Genomic DNA, 18049 nt, shown 5'->3' on the forward strand with positions numbered 1-18049 from the left:
GGGACTAGGTATCTGGGGGGGGAGGGTCCCTGGAAGTTGTGAAAGTGAAAGTCACTCAGTCGTGTCTATTTGTGAGTCCATGGATGATACAGTCCATGGAATTCTCCAGGCCAGAATACTAGAGAGGGTAGCCTTTCCCTTCTCCAGGGGATCTCCCCAACCCAGGAATCGAACCCAGATCTCCCATATTGCAGGTGTATTCTTTACCAGCTGAGCCACAAGGGAAGCCCTCTGGAAGTTGGGTATGTGCCTATTGTAACCCAGGATTATCATAGCCTGATAAGGGAAATGGTTGAGGTGAGGGCTTAGCAAACTGCCATAAAAGGGAATTCAGAGTTGTTAATCATGATTCAAGATTGAGTTAAGACAGCACACTCATGAGTACTTAATAAGTATCGTCTGTGTTTTTTATTTCCCATGAAGTGATGGGACCAGATGCCATGATCTTCGTTTTCTGAATGTTGAGCTTTAAGCCAACTTTTTCACTCTCCTCTTTCACTTTCATCAAGAGGCTTTTTCGTTCCTCTTCACTTTCTGCCATAAGGGTGGTGTCATCTGCATATCTGAAGTTATTGATATTTCTCCCAGCAATCTTGATTCCAGCTTGTGCTTCTTCCAGCCCAGCATTTCTCATGAGGTACTCTGCATAGAAGTTAAATAAGCAGGGTGGCAATATACAGCCTTGACGTACTCCTTTCCCAATTTGGAACCAGTCTGTTGTTCCATGTCCGGTTCTAACTGTTGCTTCCTGACCTGCATATAGGTTTCTCAAGAGGCAGGTCAGGTGGTCTGGTTTTCCCATCTCTTTCAGAATTTTCCACAGTTTATTGTGATCCACACAGTCAAAGGCTTTGGCATAGTCAATAAAGCAGAAATAGATGTTTTTGTGGAACTCTCTTGCTTTTTTGATGATCCAGCGGATGTTGGCAATTTGATCTCTGGTTCCTCTGCCTTTTCTTGGCTTGATTTGATTGTTGGTATTAGGAACAGATGGCATGGCCATTAGAGTGGAGGGGCAGGTAGCATTTCCAGTTTGCTCCCTAGTACACAGTTCCTATGGGCATGTTTTGATTTTTTTTGTTGTTGGTCTGAAGATTTGGGGGGAGGTTTGAAGGTTTTCCAAGATATAGCTTGATGCTGGTGTAGGCTTCATAACCAATGATACAGGAAAGACTAGGTAAAATGAAAGCAATAGCTGCTTGGAACGCTCTCTCTAGTTGACAGGTATAGTATGTCATCACAGATGAACTCTGGTTAGAAATTTAAGTGGCTCAATTCAACATCTATAAGAATGTAGCAGCAGAGAATAAGTTAAATTAACATGAGGGCCTCTGAACGAGCACCTAAAAATACAAGCCAAGAACCCTGGCTTGCCACAATCAGGTGGCAAAATAGATGGTGGAAATGGAAAACTGACCATTCAGGGTGATATCTTGTCTGGAAGAAAAGCTATCACAAACCTAGACGGCGTATTAAAAAGCAGACATTACTTTCCTGACAAAGGTCTGTATAGTCAAAGCTATGGCTTTTCCAATAGTCATGTATGGATGTGAGAGTTGGACCATAAAGAAGGCTGAACACTGAAGAATTGATGCTTTTGAACCATGGTGTTAGGGAAGACTCTTCAGAGTCTCTTGTACAGCAAAGAGATCAAACCAGTAAATCCTAAAGGAAATCAACCCTGAATATTCATTGGAAGGACTGATGCTGAACCTGAAGTTCCAATATTTTGGCCACCTAATGTGAAAAGCCAACTCCTTAGAAAAGCCCCTGATGCTGGGAAAGATTGAAGGCAAGAGGAGAAGGGGACAACAGAGGACAAGATGGTTGAATGGCATCACCGACTGAATGGACATGAGTTTGAGCAACTCCAGGAGATGGTGAAGGACAGGGAAGCCGGTGTGCTGCAGTCCATGGGGTCACAAAGAGTCAGATGTGACTGAGCAACTGTACAACAATTTGGTGAAAGTATGTACCACCACCAGAGCAGTTTTGACTTTGATTATCAGTAGGGGAAAGATCTCTTTAAAAGTTCAAATTAATTCAACTCCAGGGCCTATATGTCCTTACAGCAATGTAGAATTTTGTCTTTGAGACTGGCATGGGCATTACAATCAAACATGTGGCCCCAGTTATGTCAGGAGAATTGGAATTTTCTACATTTTATCATGAGAAGTACTAGAAAATCTAAAAGGGTGGATGAATAATTAACAACTACTCAAGCTCAAGACTGGATAGAGGGGCTGTAGCTACTTACTTACTATGGGCTCTTGGTATCCAGAACCTTTGATGTTAGAGTAAAAAAAAAACAAACAAACCAAGATAGTTTTAAAGCCTTTTGCCTCACTTGAGTTTCCTAGTAGCAGACTCTGACATGAAGATTTATGTGAAGTGATATATTAAGGAAGAGATATTAAGAGGGGCAGTATAAGGACAGGGAAGAAGCCAATAAAAGGTGGTAGATTGGCCAAAGTTCTGCACAGGTAGTTTCAGCTTGATCCTATAGTGGGTGTAAGTTATTCCTTGGATTTGTGTCAACCAAAAGGAAGGGAGACAGACCTTCAGGCTCTCACATCTGTCTTTCATTAAGGCGCACCTCAAAGGGAAGTAAATTCCCAGGCAATTTTAGCTCTCCAAGCACTGGGCAAAGTGGGTTCTAAGAACCCATGGGAAGTCAGCCAAAATAAGCCACAGGCACTGGTTGTTTGATGTGAAAGCACAGGAAGCCAGGTGGGGATCTGGGTAGAGAAGTGAAGTTGCTACTATTACCCTTGTGTTTAGACTCAAATGAGAAACTTTTGATGGGGCATAAATTGCCAGCTGCCCTGACCCAGGAGAAAGAGATCAATGATTACAGGGTAGGATGTGGAGAATAAATTCAAAGGAAGGAACCGTGACAGTAGAGACTAGATAAGTAAAAGCCTAGGTTGCTACAGTAAAACAAGGAAGAGATAAAATTGCCTTCAAGTCTTCTTAGATGAGATGGGATGATGTGTCTACTTGAATCAGAGGTGGGGACAGTGGATGTGAGTTCATGGAAGAAGCTATGAGCTTACATCTTGTGTCTAGCTGAAGTGTTGCTTTGCTTCTGTCAGTAAATTTCAAGGTCTCAGTTCTGGTCTCAATGCTTTTCAGAAGCATTTGTGTGGGTGGTCCAAGTGGTAGCCCTCATTCTAGTGGAAGCAGGTGACTAGGGAGTGAGCACAAGATGCTGTGTTTTGGAAGGAGTCATTGGAGAGGGCTGGATTTGGAGGGGTGCCCCAGAATGCTGACTTTCAGCATGGCACTGGAGCCCGTGCAGACACCCAGGGTACGGTGGGGACTAACAGAGAAGTGTAGGAAGCTCTGCAGCTACTTCTTCCATTAGTCCAAGTTGACATAGAAGAGTAGAAAGAGGGCTCAATGAGGATTCGGGTGATGACAAGTCTCATTTCTGCTCTGTCATTAACCAGCTGTGTGGTTATGAGCAATTTTCTTAATCATTATAACCCTCAGGCTCTAAAACTGTCAAGCAAACAAGTCTAAGACTAGGTAAATAGTGTCATATTAAATGTTAATTATTTGAACTACAAGATGTCAATGCTATCAGTTCAGTTCGGTTGCTCAGTCATATCCAACTCTTTGCGACCCCAAGGACTGCAGCACACCAGGCCTCCCTGTCCATCACCAACTCCCAGAGCCTACTCAAACTCACATCCATTGCGTCAATGATGCCATCCAACCATCTCATCCTCTGTCATCCCCTTCTCCTCCGGTCTTCAATCTTTCCCAGCATTAGGGTCTTTTCCAATGAGTTGGTTCTTCTCACCAGGTGGCCAAAGTATTGAAGTTTCAGCTTCAGCATCAGTCCCTCCAATGAACACCCAGGACTGATCTCCTTTAGAATGGACTGGCTGGATCTCCTTGCAGTCCAAGGGACTCTCAAGAGTCTTCTCCAACACCACGGTTCGAAAGCATCAATTCTTCAGTGCTCAGCTTTCTTTATGGTCCAACTCTCATATCCATACATGACTACTGGAAAAACCATAGCTTTGACTAGATGAACCTTTGTTGGTAAAGTAATGCCTCTGCTTTTTAATATGCTGTCTAGGTTGGTCATAGCTTTTCTTCCAAGGAGCAAGCGTCTTTTAATTTTGTGGCTGCACTCACCATCTGCACTGATTTGGGGGCCCCCCAAAATAAAGTCTGTCACTGTTTCCATTGTTTCCCCATCTATTTGCCATAAAGTTATGGGAACAGATGCCATGATCTTAGTTTTCTGAATGTTGAGTTTTAAGCAAACTTATTCACTCTCTTCTTTCACTTTCATGTACAGGCTATAATCGTAGATAGTTGTTCAGACACAAATGAAGACAGAAAGCTAAGAATATGAAACTCATGTGCCAGAACAAGGGCTTCGAGAACCCAGAAGCCTGAAGACAGAAGCATGATCAATATGAGGAATTTAAACCAGTTTGGTTAAAAGCAAGCAAACAAACCAAAATAGTGGCCTCCAAGAATCAACCCTACTTAAGAGAAACCTTGAAATCAAGTGAATCTCAACTGAGACCATGAAGAAAACAAATGCTTTGTAAAGTGACAAAGCCCCACTTTAGAAGTGGGTTTTCATTTACTTTTTCTCTCCTCCCTTGACACCAGAAGCTATTGCCAAATGCTTCAAATTTCTCTTTATTCTCATTGCCTCCTTCTGCTTTGGCAGGGCCATGTCCTGGGTTGTATTCCTAAAGAGAGCTGAAGAATATGCTGGGTCTCGTTGAGAAAGAAACTGAAAAGTGGAAGAAAAAAGCCGGGAGAAGAAGTAGGGTTAGGAGTGGGGTCAAGGATAAGACTGAGGCAGAATTCATCAGAGGGGTGGGAATTTGAAGCAGGGAACTTGGTATTTATTTTCTTAGGAAAGATGCCCCTGATCAATTGTTTTTAGGCAGGCTCATCTTTTCCTAAACTAAAACTGAAGGTTTAGGATGCTTTAGCTTCTGAAATCATTTGAAAATGATTTATTATTGAGACTCATTGAGAGTAGTTGATTAAAAACATCCAAAAAAAATCCTGATACCTTTCTTGTTTATAAGAACTAAAATTTTATTACTAGGGCCTACCATTTCACATGATGTCTGTCCTAAAGTAGATCTTTTTGTTTCAAAAACAATTCTAAAACAATTAGAAGAGTATTTAATATAGCATTTTTTTTGGTCACCAAGCTAACTTACTGAATAATTAAAATACACAACTAAAAATCACTTGCAAACATTTTTCTCCCTTATACTTAGCAAGAAATCCAAACAACAACAACAAAAAAATCCAAGATTAATGTTGGGTGTACCAGGAGGATCAAGAGGAGACCCTAGCGTTGGACAAGTATTCCTTACCTGTCGATAGTTAGATGTGAAGGCTCCAAGGTAAGCCACGACCCCTGAAGAAACAAGGATGTCCCCCGTCAGGTTGATGTACAGCTGCCCCAGCTCCAGAGCTGTCTGGCTCCATCGTGTTTTCTCACCCCCAAGGCCTCCGATCAATTGTTCAGCTCGTTCTAGCTTTTTGCTGCACAGGTCAACCTCAAAAATAGAAGTAAACTTTTATCAACACCTACAAGTAGAGTAAGTTAAAAATTCTGCCAGATTTTAACCTCAGGGATAAATTTTTAAATTACAAAGTTACACCTGGAGTTTTCCTTTTTTAGCTCTCTGTGGAAGAAAAATGTGCAGTAGTTCACTGTGAAAACTGGAGAGTCCATGATCTTTTAGACTTTTTTCATAGTAAAGAGAGTGTTTTAATCTAATTTGTGAAACTCATAACAGGTATTTATCATATAACACAAACAACTGCTCTATTTAAGGAAATGAGCTACGGTTATGAGACACTGAAAGTTTTACCCTCCATTTTAATAATCAAAGTGCATTTTATTTTAAATATTCTATGAACGTTTCCCCCTCATTTAACTTACAGTTGATTTAATGAAAATTTTAAAGGTTAAATGTTTAAAGGTTTTAATAATTTATGCTTACTTACAAAGCACAGTTTCCAAGCTGCTAAATTGTGTCAGCCTACTCAGACACCTGCAATTAACCTTAAATTAAGACATCAGTCAATAGCTGAGAGCCTACTTTGTGCATAAGGCTGTCAACCAAGTTTGATTATACATAATCAAGCAATGTTATTTTCAAAAAAGAGGAAGGATAATTACAAATGTGGAAAACTCGGGCAAAAGTCATTTTAAACCATGCAACAGCAATGTTCCAGTGGAATATCTGAATTATTTTGATTAATTATAAGTGACTTATTATTTTTAGAGGATGACAAGATTAAGTAAAGGTTATCTTAAAGTTCAAAATAAAATAATTTACATGAAAAGAAGTAAATTATTGATAAAAACAGAGACATTTAGATTATTTTAGAATGAGAATTTGGCTTGTACTTTTTCCTATGCTATTAATATTTATATTAATAATAATAAATACCTTTAGAGTTAAACATATAGAATACCATAAGAGTTTATATAAAGATGGGTTTAAAAAAGCAGAAGGTATGTAATTAGTAAGATTTTTGATATTTCTTTAAAAACCTTTCCTGTTAATTTTCCCTCTTTTTATTACCTTTTGCATCCTGGTTTCTTTCTTCACACAATCTTCCCTCAACTAAAATGTTAAATCAGGTCTTGGACCATAATAAAGTTGTCATCAGAAACTACTATGTAAAAAATTTTAACCAAAATTTCTCTTCCAAAAGCAAGCTTTTAGTACACATATTCATTTTACATTACCATAATTTTCTAACATTTTATTATGAAAAACAAATAATTTCAAACATACAGCATAGTTGAAAAATGTTTACAGTGAGCAACCACATATATATCTGTCAGTTATATTATTTAAACAAAAATTGATCACTTGAAGACCATGCCAAATAATAGGACACATTTTTAAGATTAGCACAATATCACAGATTGTACAAATATAGAATTTGTGCACATATTGTACAGAAAGAAGCAGCCTAGTAGGATAGGAAAGAGAAAAGTATTAGAGTCAGATTGCCTGGACTTGGATCTAAACTTAGAAACTGGGTTGACCATGAGCAAGTTGCTTAACTTCTCTGTGCTTTAGTTTCTAGAAAATAATCTAAAAAGATTACCTCCCTCAGAAAGCTTTTGTGAGAATCAGTGACATAATATACATTGCTCTCAGAACAACAGTGCCTTACACATGATAAGCACTCAATAAATATTGACTGTAAATCAAAATACTTGGACTTTTCTGGGGAACATAATCAGATCCTAGCAATTACTTTTTACAAAAGGTATCACTAAGTTGGAGTAATGATTTTAGTTTTAAAAACATTTCCAGTGGACACAGTATGGTTCTGGGTGTTGAGTTCTAATCTCAGCTCTGCCATTAACTTTTACATAACTGTTACTTAACAGTTTGGTTTTCCATTTTCTCACTCATAATGAAGAATGATTTAAATAATTTAGCTCAATATTCTAGTAATCTATAGTAGAGATGGTTGGCGATTTTTTTTCTTTTTGTGGATAAAGAGCCAGAAGATCAATATTATAGGCTTTGTGGACTAAGAGGCAAAACTGAGGATATTATATAGAAACTTGTATAATCATTTAATATGTAATCATTTAAAAATGTCAAAGTCATTATTAGCTTGTGGGCCATACAAAGGTGGGTTTATCCTGTGGTTCACTGTTTGCCAACTCCTGACCAGGAAGAAAACAGTACTGCTGTTTTTGTAGCTGCGTGAACATTATTCTTATTTAGAGTAACTGAAGATTTGCCTATGTCTGTCTGTATTGTACTATACCTGGTTTTCTAAGTCAGCTTTCTTTTGTTTATTTAGTTCGAGTGTGTCCTGAAGCCTGGCCAGCTTGTCCTGAACGTCCCGAAGTGCTGCCTGCTTCTTTTTGAGACCATCCATAGCAATTTTAAGCTCCCCTTCAGCTGCAGCCAGTTTTATCTTTTTGGGAGCTACAATTTTTGCCACTCTGCCAAAAGTAAAATTGGAAAATTAAATACATGTTTAATATTTTAGTGTACTTTCCATCACTGAATTTACTTTTTAATTTTTTTAAATTATGAAAGAATGATAACACATTTACAGGAGACTTGGAAAATACAGAACAAGATTATGTATAGCTCTACTATATATTACAATTATTTTAAGTAAATACATTAAGATTTTTAGGTGGAGTTTCAATATCAAACTCCCCAAATTAGCAGAACATACAGAAAGGTAGAAGGATATAGTAGACCTGAAAAGCACTGTGAACCAATTCAACATAATTAAGATTTACACAATTTTCACACAATAGTAGAATACATGAATTACTTTTCTAAAATCCTTATTATAACTCAAAACACATCTTCACATAAAACCTATACTGATTTCTATATCTTACATTTAACAAAGTTAATACCAGCAATAAAATGATTCTCAAAATAGATATCAAATATATATAATGTTTTCAAATAAGTGATTGCATATGTGTGTTAGTTGCTCAGTCACGTCTGACTCTTTGCGACCCCATGGACTATGGCCTGCCAGGCTCTTCTGTCCCATGGAATTCTCCAGGCAGGGTATCTTCCTGACCCAGAGATCGAACCCGGGTCTCCTGCATTGCAGGTAGATTCTTTACTGTTTGAGTCACCAGGAAAACCCCTAAATAAGTGATTTTTTTAAAACCATAGATAAATATTAAATTGTTGCCAGTGTCAATTTTGGTGATTTTGGAAAAGGAGAATAAGCACATACATGTAAAATATTACAGTGTTTATGGAAACCAGTCTAACTCATTAAGGCTTAATAACAATGAAAAAATGAAGGGTATTTTATTTATGTCATTTTGTTCTTTCATTTTAATTTTTATTATTTTGTAGATTAATCTTATTATTTTATTTTCATCTCAAAATAGTTAAAATGATATTGTATACACCCACTTCTTCAGTTCCCCAACTCTTTTGTTTTTTCTCTTCTAGGCTTATTATATACATATAACAATGATGCTCCTGTCTTTATATTTTACTTTTTTTCAAATATCAGAATATACCCTTAACTAAAACCAGATATCTTATAAATATGTATGTCAGTAATAAAAGGGACTATGTAGGGGAAATTACAGATCTAAATTCTCTTCTACAAAATGGAATCAGTGGTGTTACCACTCTAAATAAATATATGTGTACATGTGTGCTCAGTTGCTCAACTGTGTCTGACTCGTTGCGACCCTTTGGACTATAGCCCACCAGGCTCCTCTGTCCATGGGATTTTTCAGGCAAGAATACTGGAGTGAATTGCCATTTCCTCTTCCAGGCGATCTTCTTAACCCAAGGATCTAACCTGTGTCTCCCGCATCTCCTGCATTGCAGGCAGATTCTTTACAGCTGAGCCATCAGGGAAACCCAAATAAATGATAAAACATTAAATTAAAATTTATCATTAACAGAATACATCATTGTCCAAAACATATACAGCATGTAATATAGATGTACACATCTCACATGCAAATAGAATTGTGAGATTTAAAGATATCCTGTAATAGTTGCTTTTCAAAGGAATAACCAACAATTTTTACTGTTTTGTATATGATATAAATGTTTCTCATATAATCATCCATATAGGCTGTTTGTTTCATCAAAGACTGTACGTTAGGTGTTGTTTTCAAAATGTGGTCCAAGACATGTCCCCTCCCCCTCAGGGACTCCAGTGAGGCTCTCCCTGTCAACTAAACATCTGTGTGAGGCTGTATTTTCTTCATATACTTTAGTCAAAACAACAGCCCACCACAGATTGAATGAAGAAGCAGATCTGAGAATCCAGCTGTCTTCTCTTAAAGAACATAGTAAAGAGATTTGCAAAAGTATAAAATGCCACCACTTTTCTTCCAAAATTTTTTGAAAATGTGGACTTTAAAAAAGAAGTATTTATGTAAAGTATTTGTTGCTTTTTAGAAATGAATCAGTAAATAATTTTTTAAAATTCTCACTTTTAATTTCTAATATATTGATAAAAAGGTTGGGGGTCTATAATCATTTTTTAGAGTGTAAAAGGTTGAGATGGTTAGATGTCATCACCACCAAATCAATGGACATGAGTTTGAGCAAACCCTGGGAGATAATGAAAGACAGGGAAGCCTGGTGCTCCTCAGTCCGTGGAGTCACAAAGAGTCAGATATGACTTAGCCACTGAACAAAAACAACAAAATGTTCCTGAGTCCAAAAAGTTTAAATATCATTGTGTTATACTATGTAGTTGGTATAATCTTGCCTCCAGTAAACATGTCAGAGCAGGTATTAGACCTGACTTTCTGAGGAGTCTCTCACCTATGTAGTTCATAGGTTTTATATTACCTGAAGAACCAACCTTAAAAAAAAGTTTGTTTTCTTTTTTGTCACTACTTACTTATCATATGAATCCATTGCTATGACCCATTTGCACAGACCTTCGGCTGCTGTGGAAGCATTTCTTATCTTTTCTGGAACAAAATCTGGATTTGGAATATAATTTTTTCTTATGATGTTCATGTAAGCTGGAGGAATATTGTCCTTGTCATATTCATGAAGTGACTGCAGAAATCGAATGTCACCCAGAAGTCTTTTGGCAGGACCCCAGAAATCCTCAATCTTTTTCCCTGTACCTGTTGGGTCAGGGATTTTGTCGGCTTTGATGCCTTTCAAGATGCATATAGCTTCCATAACAAGCTTGACACCAGCGGGAGGACTCTTCATGGATTTTACCACTGTAATGTCCTTGAAATAACAACATGCAAGAATTGTTTACATTGATTTTGTTTGGGTCCTATTTTCAAACTAAGCCATAAGATAGAAACTCGCTACTCAATGACAGTGACAGTGTCAGAAACTGGTGACAGAGACAGAATTGTATCATGAAGTGCTGAGAAGTTTATCTCAAAGGCAAAGTTAAAAATAAAAAAGAGTAATGGGAAAATACCCTGAGATCACTCATGACATGAAATCCACTTCAAGAACACATGAAAGAGCTTTTTATTGACTGTCCCAAAGTAAGAGCTTTACTGCTTCTTAAAAACTATAAAAGTTATAGATGCAAACAGAGAAATATAGAGAAACTGTACATGTCTCCTGTAAAACCAATCACATATAGTTAACTCCTGTAAACATCTTACGTTATATTTCTCTACATCTTTTTCATGTGTATATGCTATACACCAGTGTATCTGCCCTATTTTAACCGGTGGAATCATAGTATATCTAATATACATGCTGTTTTAAACTGTTCTATTTTAATAATATATAATAAACATACTCTTGTGCTAGTAAACATTTACATCATTTTTAATGCTGCATAGCTTTCTGATGTATAGATATGAACCATAATTCTAACACTCCATGCCTTTTTCTTTTTTACTATTACAATTAAAATCTTAATTTTTTTTTAAAGCTTTTGACAAATATTGACAAACTGACCTGCAGAAAATATATAAGGGTGCCTGTTTTATTACATATACCCTTAACAACACGGGTAAGCATTCTATCAGGCAAAAGAAATTTTATTTTGATTTGTATTTCTTTGGGGGCTTCCCTGGTAGCTCAGCTGGTAAAGAATCTGCCTGCAATTCAGGATACCCTGGTTCAATTCCTGGGTTGGGAAGATCCGATGGAGAAGGGACATGCTACTTACTCCAGTATTCCTTAGGCTTCCCCGGTGGTTCAACTGGTAAAGAAACCACCAGTGGTTTTACTGGAGTGGCTACCCACTCCAGTATTCTGGCCTGGAGAATTCCATGAACTGTATAGACTTTAAATACAAGTGAGATATGATGTATTTTCATACCCTTATTAACTATTTGTGTTTCCTTCTTTTTGAATTGGTACTTCTTTGTATCATTTACTATATTATGGTAGAGCTACTTTTTTTCCTTAGTGATTTGTAAGAGCTTTACACACAGAAGTATATTAATATTTTATTTGCCATGCAGTTGAAAGATTTTTTCCCTTAGCGTTTCTAAACTTCTATCCATGGTGTTTATATGAAATAAAATGTGTTGATTTTTAGGTACTAAAATTCATTACTTTTTTTAGGTACAAAAATGTACCATTACATTTTTAGGTACAAAAATTCTCTTATTTATGAAAAATACAAGAGAGTATCCAGAGCACATATATTACAAACAATATGGCTTAGTGTTTTCTTCTCTGATTTCTCTTATACCAAAGAAATCTTCAGTCCTAGTTTATATTCCACAATTATTAACATCTGACCTACATTTGATACTATTTTATAATATAATATAACTATTTATATTTAAATTTCTATCTGAAACCTATTTTGGAGGAAGGTGTGAAAAAAGGATCTAACACATCCTCTCCCGTGTGTGCATGTGAAAGTCATTCAGTCGTGTCCAACTCTTTACCACCCCATGGACTATAAAGTCCATGGAATTCTCCAGGCCAGATTACTGGAGTGGGTAGGCTTTCCCTTCTCCAGGGAATCTTCCCAACCCAAGGATTGAACCCAGGTCTCCTGAATTGCAGGTGGATTCTTTACCAGCTGAGCCACAAGGGAAGTCCCATCTTCTAGTAATTTACACAAAAGTTTAGCTGAGATTGCCAACACTATTTTTCAAAATTCATCTTAATCTTTCTTAAATGAAATGTTCCCTTTCATGTTTTAATTTTTAATACTGTCAAAGCTATATTATTATAAAACAAAACATTTTGTTTTATTTTATAACATTATAAATTTTATACTAACAATTATTATAAATTATTAAAAAATCATACATAACTTGTCATATGTATCACACACACAAAAAACCCACTGACAAACATTGACACCCCACCTTACCATATATACTGTAAGGCATATCTAGCTACAAGTTTCTAAATATGAAAAAGTGTACATAAAATAAAAGTGTATATTCATGCCCCTGTCAATTAAAGTTGCTCTGCAAAGTTCCTGAAATAATGATTGTTGTATGGTTGTTTAGAACATTTGGAAACTTTCTTTTCAAAACTGTCTTAGTCTTGCATGTCCATTTCTTTTTCCAGGTCAATTAGGGAATCTTTTGGCCAATTTGAAAATGATTTTAATCACATTCAATGTGGAGACTTTGGAAAGACAGACCAAACTGCAGCACACAATGGTAAGCACTTCCCTAAGTTATGCTAACAGGTCTCCCAGCAAGCCCACAGCTGTGCTCTTACCTGTGCAGTGAGGGTGTCAAGGGCTGTCAGTGCTGACTCTAATATGGGCAAAGCCCCCGCCAGGTCAGCATCACATTCATCTTTGATGGCTTTGGCAGCCATAGCTTGTTCGTTTGCTATTGTTTCATCAGCTTTCACGATTTTTTCAGTTTTGGAAACTTCTACCGATTCCCTCTCAATGATCAACATCATTTCATCAACCTCTTTGCTAGCAACTTTTAACTGAGGATGTAGAGCCTCTAACTCGAATTGCATTGTGGCTACTTGAGATGCAGCAGAATCCAGTTTATCCAAACCCACTTCATACCTCTTTTTCATTTTCATGACTTCACTGAAAGCAAAGAGATAAAACAAGGCTAGCTGTCAGGCTCTAGGCTTCTTCCTCAAGGAAAAAAATAAGTATTCTTTAGCTTTTCAGATTTTTTTCAAGGCATAACTAAAGAAGCGGACCTACTGTATAGCACAGGGAACTAGAATCAATATCTTGTAATAAACTATAATGGAAAAGAATCTGAAAAATCACACACACACACACACACACACACAAATATATGTAACTTAATCCCTTTGCTTAACCCCTGAAACTGACGCAACGTTGTAAATAAAGCATACTTCAACCTTAAAAAAGTGGTCTGAAAGATTTTTGCATATATCAACAGTTGGTAAAAAATATGAACTCTAGAATTTTAGATTGTGTACAATTAAAAGCAGACAGTATGTCTTGGGATTTTGTGTACTGCCAGTATTATCACAGTATCCAGGCATATAACAAATTCAAAAGAAAAATATACTAAGTATAAGGCAAGGAACCTCCTCCATCAAGATGAATGATGTGCCTCTGTAATTAGTCATCTTGGGAAGTTTATTCCAACAACAATATTTTCCTTAAGATCTTTTTATAATCAATTTTTTTAAATAAACTTCAGTACCCAAAATATATTGTTTGAACATTGCCAAATGTGCAACATAATTTTAATATGTGTTAAGTATCTTGAAATAGGAATTTTTCATTTAAAATACAAGTGGCCAAAGAATAAAGTTCAACTTTTTTTTGGTACAAAATTCTTATAAAGTAATAATAATTGATTTCAAAATAATATAATATTTTAATATACTTTAAATTTTTGATTTGCATTCATATATGTTCCAGAGATAATTACACATCATGAATAGAAAAAATGCTTCTTTATAATTTGTTTCATTTTAAATATCTGAGATGCCATAATGTCTCAAAGTAAAAAGGGATGCATTTTAGAAATTCTCTTCAAAAAGTAGGTTGGCATTGGTAACTAACCAACCCGATAATTGTCTAAAGATGGAAGCATACTCCTTCAACTGAGTGATTAACTGGTTTGAGCCAGAAAACTGAAAAGGCTGTCATTGAAAAAAAAAGAAAACATTGCAAGTTGGGACCTGTTACACTTCTGTGATAAGTTGATTCCTCTGAGCAAAATATGTTACAGCAATGTGAACTGAGGAGACTCGAGAGAGGATACCATATAATCTGTGAGTTTGGTTTCAGTGGAACCCTTGTGGAGCAAGCACAGGAAAGGTCTGGCCCCCGGCCACCATGAAGCAGTTTCAGTGTGGTGGCTCAACCCATGGGACCCCTTGTTGGCTAAAACACTGGTTTCCTGGGAGGGAATCTGAGCGCTTGCTTCTAGGTTACAATACTGCTGCTGCTGCTGCTGCTAAGTCACTTCAGTAGTGTCTGACTCTGTGTGACCCCATAGAAGGCAGCCCACCAGGCTCCCCCATCCCTGGGATTCTCCAGGCAAGAACACTGGAGTGGGTTCCCATTTCCTTCTCCAATGCATGAAAGTGAAAAGTGAAAGTGAAGTCTCTCAGTCGTGTCCGACTCTTCGCGACCCCATGGACTGCAGCCCACCAGGCTCCTCCATCCATGGGACTTTCCAGGCAAGAGTACTGGAGTGGGGTGCCATTGCCTTCTCCGAAGGTTACAATACTACTTGGCTATAAAGATATCTGAAGACTTCAGCTATTAAGGGAAGAGTAACTACAGGGTAACTGTAATTGGAAAAGGTCAGTTTTCACTCCAATCCCAAAGAAAGGCAATGCCAAAGAACGCTCAAACTATCGCACAATTGCGCTCATCTCACACGCTAGTAAAGTAATGCTCAACATTCTCCAAGCCAGGCTTCAGCAATATATGAACCATGAACTTCCAGATGTTCAAGCTGGATTTAGAAAAGGCAGAGGAACTAGAGATCAAATTGCCAACATCTGCTGGATGATTGAAAAAGCAAGTGAGTTCCAGAAAAACATCTACTTCTGCTTTATTGATTATGCCACCCCTTTGACTGTGTGGATCACAACAAACTGTGGAAAATTCTTAAAGAGATGGGAATACCAGACCATCTGACCTGCCTCCTGGGAAATCTGTATGCAGGTCAGGAAGCAACAGTTAGAACTGGACATGGAACAACAGACTGGTTCCAAATTGGGAAAGGATTACATCAAGGCTGTATATTGTCACCCTGCTTATTTAACTTCTATGCAGAGTACATCATGAGAAATGCTGGGCTGGATGAAGCACAAGCTGAAATCAAGATTGCCAGCAGAAGTATCAATAATCTCAAACATGCAGATGACACCACTCTTATGGCAGAAAACAAAGAACTAAAGAGCCTCTTGATGAAAGTGAAAAGGAGAGTGAAAAAGTTGGTTTAAAACTCAACATTCAGAAAACTAAGATCATGGCATCTGGTCCCATCACTTCATGGCAAATAGATGGGGAAACAATGGAAACAATGACAGACTTTATTTTGGGGGGCTCCAAAATCACTGCAGATGGTGATTGTAGCCATGAAATTAAAAGATCCTTGCTCCTTGGAAGAAAAGCTATGACCAACCTAGACAGCATATTAAAAAGCAGAGGCATTACTTTGCCAACAAAGGTCCATCTAGTCAAGGCTATGGTTTTTCCAGTAGTCATGTATGGATGTGAGAGTTGGACTATAAAGAAAGCTGAGAGCCGACGAATTGATGCTTTTGAACTGTGGTTTTGGAGAAGACTCTTGAGAGGCTCTTGGACAGCCAGGAGATCCAACCAGTCCATCCTAAAGGAAGTCAGTCCTGAATATTCATTGGAAGGACTGAAGGTGAAACTCTTAATACTTTTGCCACCTGATGCAAAGATCGGACTCATTGGAAAAGACCCTGATGCTGGGAAAGATTGAAGGCAGGAGGAGAAGGGGATGACAGAGGATGAGATGGTTGAATGGCATCACCAAATCAATGGACATGAGTTTGAATAACTCTGGGAGTTGGTGATGGACAGGGAGGCCTGGCACACTGCAGTCCATGGGGTTGTAAAGAGTTGGACACGACTGAGTGACTTAACTGAACTATATGGTGGGGAATTCTAGTAGAGGCAAAGGAGAACATTTTTAAAAAGAGGAAATTTGCAATGTCATCAAGAATATATAAAAATGCCTAGAAAAGTATTATTTTCAACTTTTCTCTGTTTGTATCCCATTTTTACCATCTTTCTTCCAGTTAGGGTGGCCTGAAATACTGTGAGCATATAGTCAAAGAGAGATATAAGTGATACCTCCCAATTAATCAGACTCTCCAAGAGGTTTTGATCCTCCTGGATAGGAAAATACTGGGGGAGAAAAGCAAGATTCCATTAGGTTAAAATCCTAAGATCTAAATGGAAAGATAATATCTTGACAGTCAAAGAAATAATAAAATTCAGTCAAATTATGTAGTAGCCTTGGGTGGAACTTGCAGATTTCACTAGTAGATGGAAAGAATGCTATTGGTATGATTCAATACGGGGTGTGGACCATGATGCATAGGAAGCTATGACACCTCTGCTGTAGAAGGCATTACCAAAGTCACTGTAAATATTGCTGAGAAGTTTCCCACCAGTCTAGATAGCATCTTAGATAATACAAGAAAAAGTACTTCAAAATGCCTGAGATAATGAGATAGCCATAGGAAAATTTAGAAAGATCAACAGTTATTATGCAAAAATTAACTTTTTTTTTTTTTTGTCAAGGACTCTGTGCACATTTGGTGTTTCAAGTATATTTAACATTTAAAGGACATCAGTCCTAGGTGTTCATTGGAAGGACTGATGTTGAAGCTGAAACTCCAATGCTTTGGCCACCTGATGCGAAGAGCTGACTCATTTGAAAAAACCCTGATGCTGGAAAAGATTGAGGGCAGAAGGAGATGGGGGCGACAAAGGATGAGATGGTTGGATGGTATCACCGACTTGATGGACATGAGTTTAGGTGAGCTCCAGGGGTTGTTGATGGACAGGGAGGCCTGGTGTGCTGCGGTTCATGGGGTGGCAAAGAGTCGGACATGACTGAGCAACTGAACTGAGCTGAACTGAACTTGTACCTCAATATATATGTGTGTGTGTTGCTCAGTTGTGTTCAACTCTGCAACCCCATGGACTGTAGCCCTCCAGGCTCCTCTCTCTATGGAATTCTCCAGGCAAGAATACTCAAGTGGATAGCCATTCCTTTCTCCAGGAGACTTTCCTAATGAGTCTCTTGCACTGCAGGGAGATATTTTACTGTTTGAGCCACCAGGGAAGCCCTGATAATTGAGCATAATTGAGCAACAGAGTTAATTTGTATTTTTAAGTAAAAAAAAAAAAAAAATCCCATCAAGTCTATAGGTAATAGTCAAACACTTAAAAAAACTTAAGGCTTACCATATGTGTAAGTTTAACTTACCAGATTTTATATAAATTAAGTACCTGGGAAAGTTTAGTTTGTTAAATCAGGGTAATAATAATATTAAAATTTATAAATGTAATATATAAAATTGCTTAAATAAATTTCACTAGTAAAAGACCTCCTTAAAGGTGGTTAGTAAAACTTCTA

At 37.5% G+C, this 18049-nt stretch overlaps 1 protein-coding gene across 1 annotated transcript in view; it reads right to left on the minus strand.

Moving 5' to 3' along the window:
• DNAH7 (dynein axonemal heavy chain 7) overlaps positions 1 to 18049 on the minus strand; it is a 271936-nt gene that overhangs the window by 92577 nt on the left and 161310 nt on the right. Inside the window, exons 43-46 of the mRNA XM_006078127.4 lie at positions 13182 to 13512; positions 10399 to 10745; positions 7804 to 7984; positions 5367 to 5552 (exon numbers count right to left, since the gene is read on the minus strand). Coding sequence (XP_006078189.4) covers positions 5367 to 5552; positions 7804 to 7984; positions 10399 to 10745; positions 13182 to 13512 — 1045 coding nt within the window. The remainder of the gene's footprint in view (positions 1 to 5366; positions 5553 to 7803; positions 7985 to 10398; positions 10746 to 13181; positions 13513 to 18049) is intronic.

The sequence above is a fragment of the Bubalus bubalis genome, chromosome 2 (genome assembly GCF_019923935.1).
Source record: "Bubalus bubalis isolate 160015118507 breed Murrah chromosome 2, NDDB_SH_1, whole genome shotgun sequence".
In the NCBI taxonomy this organism is placed as follows: Eukaryota; Metazoa; Chordata; class Mammalia; order Artiodactyla; family Bovidae; genus Bubalus; species Bubalus bubalis.